A 13,036-nucleotide genomic window follows, 5' to 3' on the forward strand; every position below is an offset into this window, starting at 1 on the left:
TAGAATGTTTTTTTTTTTTGTCAAAGATCTTTGTATTTAATGGAAATCTTACTAAATAATTTGTATAACTAATGAACTTAGCCCTTTGCTACTATGGGTGACTGTAGTCACCTGCCAAAAACTGACACCTGCACATGACAGGCGACTATAGTCACTGGTCACAAGATGCCAAATAGGTGGCACAATCCGTTCTACACAAAGAACTTCACAGTAAGGCTCAACGTAGTAAAGGGGTTAAGAATGCAAAATATATTAGAGTACTCTGACCGAGCTGACTTTGTATGGAGTGAATTAAATTGTAAAATAATTTAAATTGCTATGAGGTAAATGAGGAATTAGATATCTTTTGGTTCAACGATCTCGACTGTTTCATGCTGTGTAGTTCTTTTGATTTGTCAAACGGGTGGAAACACGTTCGTAGATTCAGTACTTGAGACATCGCTAGAACGGGTAATACCTGTGTTTGAATTACTTGCTATATTGCTGTAACTATCGGGCCCAACATCGTGCTGTATTTTTCTATGCTTTAATAAATCTCCACGTTGTCTATAAGCCTTGGAACATATATCACACACATGAGGTTTTTCTCCAGTGTGTCGTCTCATATGAACAGTCAAAACGTGCGATCTTCTAAATGCCTCACCGCATACGTCACATTTATACGGACGTTCGTCAGTGTGTATCCTACGGTGCTGACTATAAACATGCTGCGTCATAAATGCCTTTTTACAGAAGTCACATTTGTAAGGCCGATCTCCGGAATGTTTTTTCACATGATTGTCTCTATCGCCTTTGATTTTAAACGTTTGAGGACATTGGGGACAACTGTAAGGTCTCAAGTCGGAATGAACTTTAAGATGAGTGTATAAACCAGATGTTTGAGAGAATCCCTTACCGCAAACAGAACATTTATAAGGTTTTTCACCAGTGTGCATACGAATGTGTTTTATCAGCGCTACTTCATGATAAAAGCTTTTTTTGCAATACTGACAATGGAATAAATTGTTCGGCCTTTCGTGTAGCACAGATTGATAAGGATGTGTTATTTTCTTGTGATCAGATACCTCTTCGTATGTGGCAAATTGGAAGTTACAAAGTCGACATAAATATGGTAGCGGTTGCTGATGCTGTGACATATGAGAAGTCAAAGTTGTGTAGTGTAAAAATGTCTTGTTACAATAAGTACAAAGATAATACTGCTTGATTCCCAAATCTTCAAGCTCACTTTCTTTTGCATGCAAACTCTTGTGGCGTACCAAAGATTTGTAAGTCTCAAAGGAATTGTTACAAACTTTACATTGGTAGTTTGTATTTTCACAATGCTCTGTTTGTCTGTGGCTATGTAGAGAACTAGGAATTGTGTAACACCGTTCGCAATATTCACACATGTAAACACGAGCTAAATTGATTTCTCCAGCAGTGAATTCATCGCTGATAAAATTCGTATCTGTCATTATCAATTGGCTAAAGTGCTTCTCTGATATATGAGTCTCCGCAAGGGCTGCAGTAGCAAAAGCCTCATCACACTTTCTGCATTTGTAGCATGTTGGGGCGGTGGTGGACTCTGCATCCCCATGGTGCATTGAAATATGTTTGTGAAGGCTTCCTTTTCGGTTAAATTGTTTGTTGCAGAATGAACACTTATAATATATCGCGCGTTTTTCGTGGACTTTCATATGTGTGTTCAAGCTACTCTTTTGTCTGAATTTCTTCCCACACTGATCGCACTCGAACCTAGAAGCATTAAATAATTTGCTGAGATCTTATGTGAATATTACATGATTGAATATTTGGTTCAATAACTGGCCATAATATTGCAGTCTGGCAAGATATTCACCATTCTTCAAGTTCGGATGTTGGACACAAATGATTCTCTCCCGACTCAAAATCAGAGAATTTTGCACCACAATCAGCACATACAATGCTGCAAACTTCGGGCTTACAAATTTTGATGTGTTCTGCAGCATCCTTGACGTTATTCCATTCTATTGAACACATTTCGCAGTATCCATCATTAACGCCGTGTTTCAAAAAGTGTAGTTGCTGTTCGTTAATCGTTGTAAAGGTCACATCTTCACATATAGTACATGGATAGCCGTCATGTTCTTTTGCGTGTTGGGTTAAACTCTCAATGCTAGTTTCTTTTTGATCACAAAGAGAGCACGATAGTTCACCTTGTGATATATACGATGGAGAATCCGTTGATATCTTTTCATCTTGAAATGATTTTCCTACAACCGCGGTAGAAAGATTAGCATGTATTTCTGGAAACAGATACGAAACAACTATACACTGTGACAGAATTAGCACTAGACTGAAGGTGACTGAGTTTCTCCTTAGCCGATTTTCAATAATTTTTTTTTGTTTTTTTGTCTATTTTTCAACTGGAAGTAATATTTACCTACCCTGAAGAGGCTCTTTATCCACTGTCGAACTCAAACTCCCTATTTTATTATTCATATTCCTCAAAGGCGAAACTTGTCTGGTCCGAGCACTGGAATTGCTCAGACTCTCAGAAATAATCTCAGTTTTGTCCTTGCGATAAATTCCACTTTTGGTCACTAGTTGCATGCTTCCAGTTACACATAATGGACACTCTTGTGGGTCGGTATCTTTCACGTTGAATTCTTTCAACTCAAACATTTCTTTTAATCTATCTTCCGTTTCAAGACACTTAGTGGCAAGTTCATGACACATTTCAAGCTTCTCCCAACATTCTGTACACACTTGTTTCGGCAGGGGATCTTTGGCATTCACCTAAAAATCGTAATATAGAGATTTAATGAACCGGTATTTACTATTGTTGATAAATTCAACCACAGAAATATATACCGTGATGGGTAAACATAAATTTATTTTATCCGCTAAAGAGCATTCGTTACTGCTATTTAGCTCAGAGTAGAGGTAGACAGGACTAAACGTAGGTTTTCCACACAAACGGCATAATACACCTGGATGAGTTGTTTCCTTGAAATCATTGATCCATTCCAGCATATTGTAATCCACTGCCCCGAGGTGGTTTGGCTCTTCATTTTCTTCTTTGATTTGAGGTAAAGGTGTCTCAGTCTCTGTAAATAATTAATGTCGTTGAATCTGACGGATTGTTGATGTTCAAACAATTGGAAAACCTAAAGAAATACAATGAACAAACCAATTGTTTCAGACTGTACAAATACTATTTTAGGAGGGCAGTCTGACCGAGTTGCTAATGTATTTGTTGGTTCTTCTGAAGTGAACGGTTTCAATGAGGGACACGCACGTCGCTTTAGAACCTGATTGGTCCCCTTTAAAAATTGATGAGGGGGAAAATGATCGGCACAAACAAAATGATTCTCTTCAGTCTTAGATCCTGCTTCAACATCAATAAGCTCTGATTTCCCTAAACCAATTAACCACGAAGATAGCCTAGAAAAAATTTAAATATTGATTTTTAGCAATTTTGTCAAATCTTCTAGTGAGATGCAAAGATAGTTTTGAGTGGTGAATGTCACATATTGCGCAAAAAATTTCGTACCTATCTTTATCAGTTGGTAGAGGAAAGAAAGCTTTACTTGGTACGGTCAATTCCGTGTTAGAACAGCCATCCACACAACATCCTTTTATTGATGTATGGTCTACAATTGTTTGTAAAGTATCGACCGTTTCTGAAGTATTTATATTTTTTATAGCTTCGTCTGCTAGCCATTCTGATGAACCTGGAAACAAGATGGTTGTAAATTTATTCAATTAATGAATGCAGAGTTCTATTGTTTAAGGAATAGAGGCTATGATTTTGTGAAGATTTGATGGTTTAAAACTTACTACTATTCGTCACATAATCAAATACCCTCATACTTTCATCCACATATTCTCCATTCGTTATTAGATGTTTCAAGAGTTCGGGTAGGTTTGGATTCTCTGGACTCTCAAACTGTCTTTGTAAATCTGTGAATGTATCATCCGCACTCACTGTTACTTCTATCTGCTGACCCTCTTGGGTCTGCAAAACCAACTTGAGCATTGCTTACTAAAATTAGAAAATGAAGTTTATAGATTGATTATTCCTAATCCATCTTTTTTGTTATAATTGACTGATTGGATATGATAATCCAAGTAAGTCATAAGGGACATACGTGTGAATTACCAGTAGCTGAAAGGGTTAAGTGAATTTTATACTGATGTATGATGAGCGTCTTGTTTGTCATTATTATTAGAGAGGAAAAAGTTAACTGTTGAATATTTTAATTGTTCGCAGCTCTGTGTGGATAAACAAATAAACAGCAGATTCGTAATGTAGTAAAATATTGAAAACGTTACCTGAAGAGAAAATGCTGGATATGGATGGCCTTTGCGGGTGCGTTTAATGTTTTACTAGACAGAATTTCAATTCTGGGACTTACCGACTGACCGTGCCTTTTATTACCGACGTTCTGTGCTGGCGCGGGACTTAAAAACAATTTTGTTATATTAATTCATCTACTCTCAACGGATTAATCAACGATTATAGCAGATCTTCGCGTGATAACTTGCCAAATTTCAATCAACGCCTTGAATAAAAGTATACCCCTGGAAAATTTCTGACAAGATTAAAATGTTAGGTGTAGCTAAAATAATTGATACACTTCTCTAAAAGCGGAGGATTAGTACAAAAGATAGATTTTATTGTTCATCAAGGCTTAAAACAAACTTCAAAGACTGGACATATCAAAATTTAGTTTTTTTCTTTTTGGGTAGAAGATTTTTTCGATCAGGGTGCTGAGTTCTGATGTGTTTATACATATGGCACGCTCTAAGGAACTTAGTTCCGCAGACAGCACACGCATGCTTTTTTTCATCTGTGTGTATACGCATGTGGCTTCTTCTCCCGTTTGCTTTTTTAAAAGTTTTTTTGCAAATGGAACATGTGTAGGGATCTGTTTCGGTATGTGACGCACCATGTTTTAATAGATTTGCACTGCTCGAGAATGTTTTGTCGCACACGTAACATTTATAAGGGTGGTCACTTTTGTGAGTTTTACGGTGCCTGACTAAATGCGAGTTATGTGCATACGTTTTATCACATAAGTCACAGTTGTAAAATCGTCTCTTGGTATGACTTCGTATATGAGGAATCAGTTCTGATCTCTGGAAACAAATAAACACAAGTGAATAATATTGGGCGCATTATTTTTAGTACAGAGTGTAATTCAACATTCTTACCTCTTCAAACTGCTGTCCGCAAAATATACATGAGACACTACTCCCTGTTGCTACATGTGTTTTTTTATGCGTTTCCAGTTTGTCTTTGCAGTTGAATAATTCATTACAAGTCTCACATTTGTAAGATGGTTCCACTCTATGTTTCAGTTGATGCCGATTTAATTGTTCCTGGGTGCTAAGAACCAAATATAAAATGAACAACGGATAAATTCAAGATATTGATAAACGTCCGACTCTTATTCTGTTGATTTACTTGTATCGCTTTCCGCAAAGGTGGCAAGTATAGTCGTCCTCTTCTCCATGTACGATAAGCACATGGTGAAACAAAGATGTTTCAGAATCCATAATTAGTTTGCATTTTCCACAGAAGCCCGTTGGCCCACCGGATTCGTGGCAGGCTCTGTGAAATTGCAGTCTTACGTCTGTGTCAAATTTCAACTTACATTCGTGACATTCGTACTGTGGAAGTGGGCCTATATCTTCGTCTGAGTCTATAGATTCTATTGGACTGATCGAATGTGGGAGTAGAGAACGAACACTGTTTTGAATCCGGTGTGCTAATGGTATTACAGAACCCATAACGTTCAAGCATAAATCCATCTCATCATCTTCACCATCTGAATATTTTGTTTCATTTTCTTTAGATTTCCCCACAGATAATGTTTCGTTAGTCTTCATAGTCTCATTTAATTCGTTATCCTCATTGATTGGGCTTTTTATGCCACTGATTTTAGGTTCATTCAGTGGTAATATTGCTGTGGTCATATTTGTCTTATCATCAGTCACTTGGAGAGTAACTGCTGGTTCGTCATGATTGGCACTTTCTTGTAATTTTTTAATTGTTGCTTCATTTAATACAAGAAGTTGTTTTTCAGCTGCAGTTACAGTTTCGTGAAATCGGTTACAGAATTCTAGTTTTTCTAAGCACAAATGGCATGCTTTAACTGGAAGGGTATCCGTCTTCCTCACCTATGTGACATACGATAAATAATTAGACTACATTAAATTTTATCCTTAATGTTGAGTAATAATATTCTTACAATGATCGGTAAGCAGTTATTAATTTTTTGTATAACATTTGTATACACTTTATTAGAGCCAAAAATGTCAACTAAATTTGTTGCCCGTGATGCGCAAAGCCTGCAGAGTAACTGCAAATGTGTGTCACGGGTTAAATCAGGTTCTTTTTGTAAAAGTTTTGTAGTCTGATTGCCATGTAGTTCTTCATCTTCTGATATTGTGATTTCTTCGATTTCATCAACTCCATCCTTGGGTTCTACTCTCGTTTTTACATTTGATGGATTTTTTCGTGGTTCCACATCTCCTGCAATCTGTGGCAAAGGTTCTATTTTAACAGGAATTTGTATATTACATGGTTGTCCGTGTAATTCTTTTTTTGATGCTTCTATTTTCAAATTGTGCGTATTAGTAGTGTCTTTTGTAGATTCCTGATGCCTGAACTCATTCTGACTTTCAGTTTCTGAAAATTAATTGTGGGAGATTCACATCATATTGTTGATTATCAGATCAAGTTAACAGTATTTCGGCTCAAGGTTTGGTTCATATGTACCAGTTGTTGATTCAGGCGAACAATCTTCACGATAGCCAATAAGTGTTTTGTTTTGCACACAATTAATCTGTGCTTTATGTTGTTTCTCCTCTTGATTCTTTAGCTCACTGAAGAGTCCGTTTTGACCAATCGTAATTGATATGGAATCCCCTTTTGAATCTGTTATCAAAATCTTCATGGCTAGACCTATGCATTAGATAGATAGTAATTCATTCATTCATTTATAATTTAGGAGCTCATCCACAAGTTCAGATATCGTCGAAGAATTCGAATTCAATAGAACGGCGTATCCGTTTGTCGGGGGAATAAGAATTTCGAGGTTAAGATCGACGTCCGGTATTCACATCGGGTATTGACAATATATTATTATTTAAAAATTCAATGAAGCGACTCAATAAACTCACCGATGAACTTCAGAATGGTTTAAAAAGTATCCGTTTAAAATAATTGAAACTACGCTGTCATGAATGATATTTCCTTGTCTCCGCCTCATTCAAAATATTCTCCACCATCTCTGTATGTATACATTATTTGAGTTCCACATGCCTACCCTGTTGGGATGGATTGGACATGAATTGTTCTTAAATACAAATAGGTAATTGTGATCTGCGACATGCACTGACAATGAGTGCGACTTGGTGCTCAATTCAGGAATTTCAGAACGAACAATTAATAGGGCCGTTTTCCTGAATGAAATCTCGCATCTTCTCATCTTCTCTTAATCTGTTTTACCAAATGTCACTTTGAGAATCTATTGACAGTTCGAATTCAAAATTATTGCCTATCTTTTTTAGATGGCTCTGCCGTCAGAACGAACTGTTGTATCCATGGATGTATGCTCTGCAGTTGATCATGCAGAATCCGATGATAAGCTCAAAAGGTTCAATAAAGTTTCTTACCAACCTTGACTCATTGGAATCTATCGTGCGCGAATCATTGTCTTCGCGGCAATTAGAAACAATAATGAAGATGTGTCAATTTAGCGGATTTTCGGGGTCTTCGCATCGTTAATTTAGTTAAGAAATACACTTATCGTAGTGATAACTTTTTATAATTTGTTTAATTGTTCTTTTCGCACTCAATCGATTTCTCCAGTTGCGAATAGACGCGTGAAGCTTCAAGTGCTCGGAGATATCAATATGGATAAATATAAGCTATTTCGTCCTATTATTCAACAATTTATGCATTTATTAATTCAAAGAACCACGACACACATGCGAGTTAGCGAAGAAAAACTTTACCCCTGTCATGATGTAATTGCCGCTCTGCGTTCTCGTAATTTCTATTCGATATAACATCGTGCGCCCTATGTAGAAAACGCGGGTTGAGCATCGATACGTGATTTTTCATTTCGAATATGCGATAGTCTTGCCACGATGTATATAGAATTTCATAGCCCCCGCACATAAATTTCATGGTGCCTAATGGAGGCTCATGTACGAATGGTATTTAGTCATAAAAAATGCACGACGAAAATGCGTCGCATTTTCAAGTCGTACGTCGTACCTACATCCTACATAGGTATAGTCTGCACAGCATTATATTTTGATACAATAAATGTATAGATGTATACGTAAATTTCTTTGATGCAATATGTAATATATGCCGTCCTGTTCTTTCGAATGTATCTATAGGTATGTAGCACAAGCAACTGAGTCTCTTGGTATCTGTAGAGAACTGCAGCGTCAAGGAAAGAATTTATTTTAGGATCGAATAATCGGGTAAAAAAGTCGTGAAAAACATTTTCCGCTATTATAAATATTTTTTATTTGTGACCGTAAAATGTGTACAATTCATGAAGTGTCTTTTTTCTTTTTATATATTGGTGTAAAACCGGGGTTACATGTGTATTATTGGTCAGAATATGTTCGAAAACTAGTTTCATCTGTCGATACAGTTCCTAGACTTACGAAATTTCATTATTTTTTTTTTTCTGGAGAATTATGCGTAGCAAAAATATATTATACGTACAGATATATTTATTAATAATTTTTTTTTTTATGAACATTGTGACGAATGAATAGACAAGATAAGCAAATCACACGACAAAACACACCACACGAACACGAGCAAAGCTACGAATATGTATCAAATCAAATATAAAATAGAACTCGCAAAAAATATTCGATAAAATTGAAATATTGAGTTGCGAACGATTTGTATTGAAAACTTACAATTAATTGGAATTATAATCAGTGCTCAAACTTGATTGAAACATAGGCAAACATATGGCATAGAAAATTAGTCTAAAGTAGAATGGCAACGTGTGAAATCAGGATTATCATACATACATCGAGTAGAATTATAGATATATATACTTAATATGATTAGTATTATGAGAAAATATTTTACAAAAAAAAAATCGGATTATAAATTAAATTATACAGTATTAAGGTTATTGTCATATTCCTTTTTAAAAGTTTATAAATTATTAAATGAAACTCATTACCTTACAATCTATACATATATGATGATTGAAAAGTTATTCTTACATACATTCTTTACGCACAATTATACAAAAATGTTCGAAGTATTTGATATAAGAATATAGCTCTCTGTAGTTTACCTTATTGAAAAATTGATTACAATAAACAATGAAATAGGCATACGGCGATTATTTTATGATTTACTACATCTTATTGTTAGCTAAGAATATTTATCGAACCTTACGGACTAGATGAACTCATGAACTGAGATCAAATACCTTACTTAGTTATCCAGAATTACGTTCAGGTTATTTTTTAACTTTTTTTTTCAATTTCTGTATTTCAATGATGTCCAGATATTTATCAAACGAATTAACATACTCAAAACGATTTTTTGTACCAGATAAAATTTGAATTTGCTCATCATACTGAATCGAACATATGTCGCTCCTTTTTTTTTAAGTTGTACCTGTACGAAATTATAACATATTACCTATGAAGAGACGTGATCTGGAAAACTTTTCAGGTTCTTGTCCATGAGTAAACGTGACTAGAGTCCACTCTCAATATACTCTCATATATTACTCTTCTATATATATTATATTATTATACTATTTTTTTCTATTTTTTAAATATCGAAGAAAGAAATTTAATTTTTGGCAGTATTGTCGTTAGACTTACATGCTCACCTCCATGTTGAAAAAAATAGATGTGATAAAGATAAATAAATAAAAATCAATCCTAAGGATATATGTATGTACCATATCTACATCTACATATAGTGTTATTACAAAAGAATATTATAATTAAGTTTGATTGCGTCTCAATTATAAATTGAAATTTGTATTTTTTTTTTGCAGATATAATAGAGATGATTTGGAGAATTGGAATAGAATCATTTTGAAAATTGGCAAATTATTCCCAACATGAAAAATTGGTTTTTCGAAAAATCAGGAGGCAGCTAATACGATGTTTCTGTGTGGTACGGGGTGAGTTTCAAATTTTTCCAATAATTGAATTGAATGAATAAGAGATTCAACTTATGCATCTGTAATATAACCGGCCAGCTTATAAGAATTTTACATTAAAAATTAAACACAGCCTTACTGCAGAAAACAAGTATTAACTATCGTAGTTTCCTTTTCTTTTTCTTAATTTTCACGAAACAAATATTTTCGACAAATATACACATTACGACTTTATACACGATAAAAAGAGACGGTTAGCCTGATTTGATCTTTCGATGTACATTGATATACACGATAAATTTTTACTACATATTATCATACCTTAAATAATCAAAATCTAAGATGAATCAATTTTCCGAACCTTAAATTAACTTATATTTTTAATTAGACCTACAATAACCTACTAGCTGCCGTTTAGGCATTTTGTACTTTTTGAACTAAACTCCGTTTTAATGCAAAATGATACTCTATAATTACGTCGATCAAAAAAAAAAAAGAAAAAAAGCAAAAGGAAAATTAGAAACGCTTTAAACTAGTTACCTACTTGAATTAAATCATATACGACGTCGCACAGGCACTTAGTGCATATTTGCAAAGATATTAAAGAATACAAGAAAAGAAAATTCAATGATAATGCTACTCATATATTTCGTTAGGTAAATTACCACTAATCAGACTTTCGAAATCATCCAGACTAGATCGAGATCATCCTTTTAATAATAAATAATATTCTATGTCAGATTATTAGTGAAAATTATTATTATAACATATACTGGCACGTTTCCCAAATTACATACGAAGCAAGAAAAAAAAAAGTTGGTTTTCAGATAGAAAATTAAAATCTGAGTCAGTATTAGGGGACGAGCCAAATTTCTCGTGTCTCGTGCTCTAAGAATCTCTGATTTTATCATCTATGTAACGACACTCTTAATGTCTAAAAAAATTCTAATGTCTAAATAATCGTTTCACGATTTGATGTTATGTACAAATGATTTGAAAATATATGTGCATCGCATATTTTTTAGAATTATACGTCTGACTTTGTTCTTATAATATTTATATTTTTCGTTTATGGCACTGAATAATTATTCACGGTTGTTTTAGATTTTTGTTTTATTTTTTCTAATTTTGAATTTATCTTGTTTTTACGTGTACGTATATGCAACTATACGTCAATTCTAAAATGATGTTATGCGTGATAAATTATTTTATACTTTAAGTTAATCAGAATAAGTATAATGTAGAAAATTGACGTCGTAATATAAATTTATTTATGAACTCGTTAAAAAAATTTATGAAATACTTTAAAATTATATGTATTCAAATTGCATTCAATGGCGGCCTGCATATCCGCAATCAAAAATTCGTCGACTAGAAGTTGATAAAGTTCGATGTGTGTATAGAATTTTTTTTCAATTAAATTTTAAATATACATGTAGTGACTAGAAAAATCCGTAATAATCGTTATAGGATCGATTATTTTGCAGATTATATAGATATATATATATATCATTTTGTATGTGTAATGTTTGACTAGAGGTAGACTATATTTATAAAATATTTGAGTTACGATGTTTCTGGAACGTAAGTTTTGGTATCGGCGATGTACACATATAGGTATGTAGGTGCTTGATCGCTATTGATGAATCAGAGATTATTCGAAAAATGATATTATGAATTTTTTATGTACTCGAATGTTGAGTAAAATTTCTTTTGGAAAACTGAAATATTTGTTATTATTTCTGGTTTTTTTTTCTATTTTCCAAAAGATTTCTTTTCTTCATTCATTATGGCACCTTCTGAATTTTCGATCTTTTACTCCGCATATATATGACTTATACTTATTACTTTCCATTCGCGTGACTAGAGAAATAGAACTTTTGATTCTTTGACATAGATTTCGTTGATTGTTTCGACTAGATAATTGATACGTATGAAAGAAAGCCAGGCTTATAATTTTTATCGATGACTGCAAAGTCTTTGTAATCAGATTCGATGTCTTCCTAAAATAAAATCTTCGTTATATCTATTTTTTTTATTTTTTGATTTGATTTTGTACGTATATACCATAATGACTAGATGTATATATGACGTTTGACTAATTACATCATATGCATGTTTATGTGTTTAATGATTTACTGGCAACTTAAAATTAATCTCACTAATGCTCGCGCGTTATATTAAATAAAAATGAATTTATGAAGTGATGAACGTATCGAAAATTGATGTAGTGGTAATAATGGTGTATTATTTCTTACAAATGATCATTATTTTTATTTTTTCGTTGATGAATTCGTTGCGGTTTATGATGACTGTGCTTTTCGAGTTGCAATTACCAGGCGGGCGAGTGTGTCAGTCGAATAAAAAATCGGCGATGAACAGGTCAGCGGAAATCAGTCAGGTGTTATTTTCTTTCTTTTTTTTTTGTTATACCGGAAAGAAATACCCTTTGAGGAGACGGTCTGGTTATTCAGGTAATTAGGCGGGACCGTAAGGTGGATCAACCTGTCTTAATTTTCACGTAGCTGAAGAAGTTCTATAGTAATGGCTGCTTGTTTTTCGGTTTTCTTGAGAATCAGGTGTTTGAGAATTCTTCCAATATATTTTTCTTTACTTTTTGACGTTCATAAGTTGATTTTTTCATTTTTGTTCACAACAGGTGTTTTATATGTAAACCGCGATGTGATGCAGAGTTGAAAAAGTCATGTTCAAATAACTTTCCATCGAACGATTTAGTGTAATGAACAGTTGAAGAGACCTAGTTCATATTCATTTTGTTTGTTGAATTTTGAATGTGGTATTGTTGAGATTTTTGTTACCGTATTTTATCTCCAGATGATTGCGTCGTCCTCGAATGGAACACGGCGACCCGTGGTTCTCTCGAAATTCCCTCG

At 33.9% G+C, this 13,036-nt stretch overlaps 2 protein-coding genes across 7 annotated transcripts; both read right to left on the bottom strand.

Moving 5' to 3' along the window:
• Positions 1–3: 3 nt before the first annotated feature.
• Positions 4–4,519, bottom strand: LOC105692124 (zinc finger protein 595-like). Of its 4 annotated transcripts, none has more exons than XM_048652602.1 (8): positions 4,297–4,519; positions 3,835–4,006; positions 3,515–3,695; positions 3,152–3,405; positions 2,833–3,068; positions 2,406–2,757; positions 1,838–2,264; positions 4–1,734 (listed from the first exon to the last, which is right to left on the bottom strand). In XM_048652602.1, exons 2-8 carry the CDS (start codon positions 3,998–4,000, stop codon positions 396–398), a joined length of 2,955 nt encoding a protein of 984 aa, XP_048508559.1. In that variant the 5' UTR covers positions 4,001–4,006; positions 4,297–4,519; the 3' UTR covers positions 4–395. The 4 variants fall into 4 exon arrangements, with proteins under 4 accessions (XP_048508559.1, XP_012266558.2, XP_020711684.2 ...); XM_012411135.3 differs by having other exon boundaries at positions 3,802–4,006; positions 4,297–4,517; XM_020856025.2 differs by having other exon boundaries at positions 1,838–2,231; positions 3,802–4,006; positions 4,297–4,516.
• Positions 4,520–4,618: 99 nt separating this feature from the next.
• On the bottom strand, positions 4,619–7,496 carry LOC105692039 (zinc finger protein 271-like). Of its 3 annotated transcripts, XM_020856030.2 has the most exons (6): positions 7,153–7,494; positions 6,749–6,934; positions 6,219–6,658; positions 5,432–6,147; positions 5,179–5,353; positions 4,619–5,103 (listed from the first exon to the last, which is right to left on the bottom strand). In XM_020856030.2, exons 2-6 carry the CDS (start codon positions 6,924–6,926, stop codon positions 4,684–4,686), a joined length of 1,929 nt encoding a protein of 642 aa, XP_020711689.2. In that variant the 5' UTR covers positions 6,927–6,934; positions 7,153–7,494; the 3' UTR covers positions 4,619–4,683. The 3 variants fall into 3 exon arrangements, with proteins under 3 accessions (XP_020711689.2, XP_020711693.2, XP_048508576.1); XM_020856034.2 differs by having other exon boundaries at positions 6,749–7,496; XM_048652619.1 differs by lacking the exon at positions 4,619–5,103 and having other exon boundaries at positions 5,197–5,353; positions 5,622–6,147; positions 7,153–7,400.
• Positions 7,497–13,036: the final 5,540 nt, after the last annotated feature.

The sequence above is a fragment of the Athalia rosae genome, chromosome 1 (genome assembly GCF_917208135.1).
Source record: "Athalia rosae chromosome 1, iyAthRosa1.1, whole genome shotgun sequence".
NCBI classification, from domain to species: Eukaryota; Metazoa; Arthropoda; class Insecta; order Hymenoptera; family Athaliidae; genus Athalia; species Athalia rosae.

Bases quoted from the DNA above. Each gene is read 5' to 3' on its own strand.
- LOC105692124 (XM_012411135.3), bottom strand. From the start codon at position 4,000: ATGCTCAAGTTGGTTTTGCAGACCCAAGAGGGTCAGCAGATAGAAGTA. The intron at 3,406-3,514 runs GTACGAAATTTT...AATTTTTTCTAG, and splicing joins CTACCAACTGATAAAGATAG to GCTATCTTCGTGGTTAATTG. The intron at 2,265-2,405 runs GTAGGTAAATAT...ATCTGTTTCCAG, and splicing joins GGATAAAGAGCCTCTTCAGG to AAATACATGCTAATCTTTCT.
- LOC105692039 (XM_020856034.2), bottom strand. From the start codon at position 6,926: ATGAAGATTTTGATAACAGATTCAAAAGGGGATTCCATATCAATTACG. The intron at 6,148-6,218 runs GTAAGAATATTA...TATGTCACATAG, and splicing joins ATAACTGCTTACCGATCATT to GTGAGGAAGACGGATACCCT. The intron at 5,104-5,178 runs GTAAGAATGTTG...ATTTGTTTCCAG, and splicing joins GCGGACAGCAGTTTGAAGAG to AGATCAGAACTGATTCCTCA.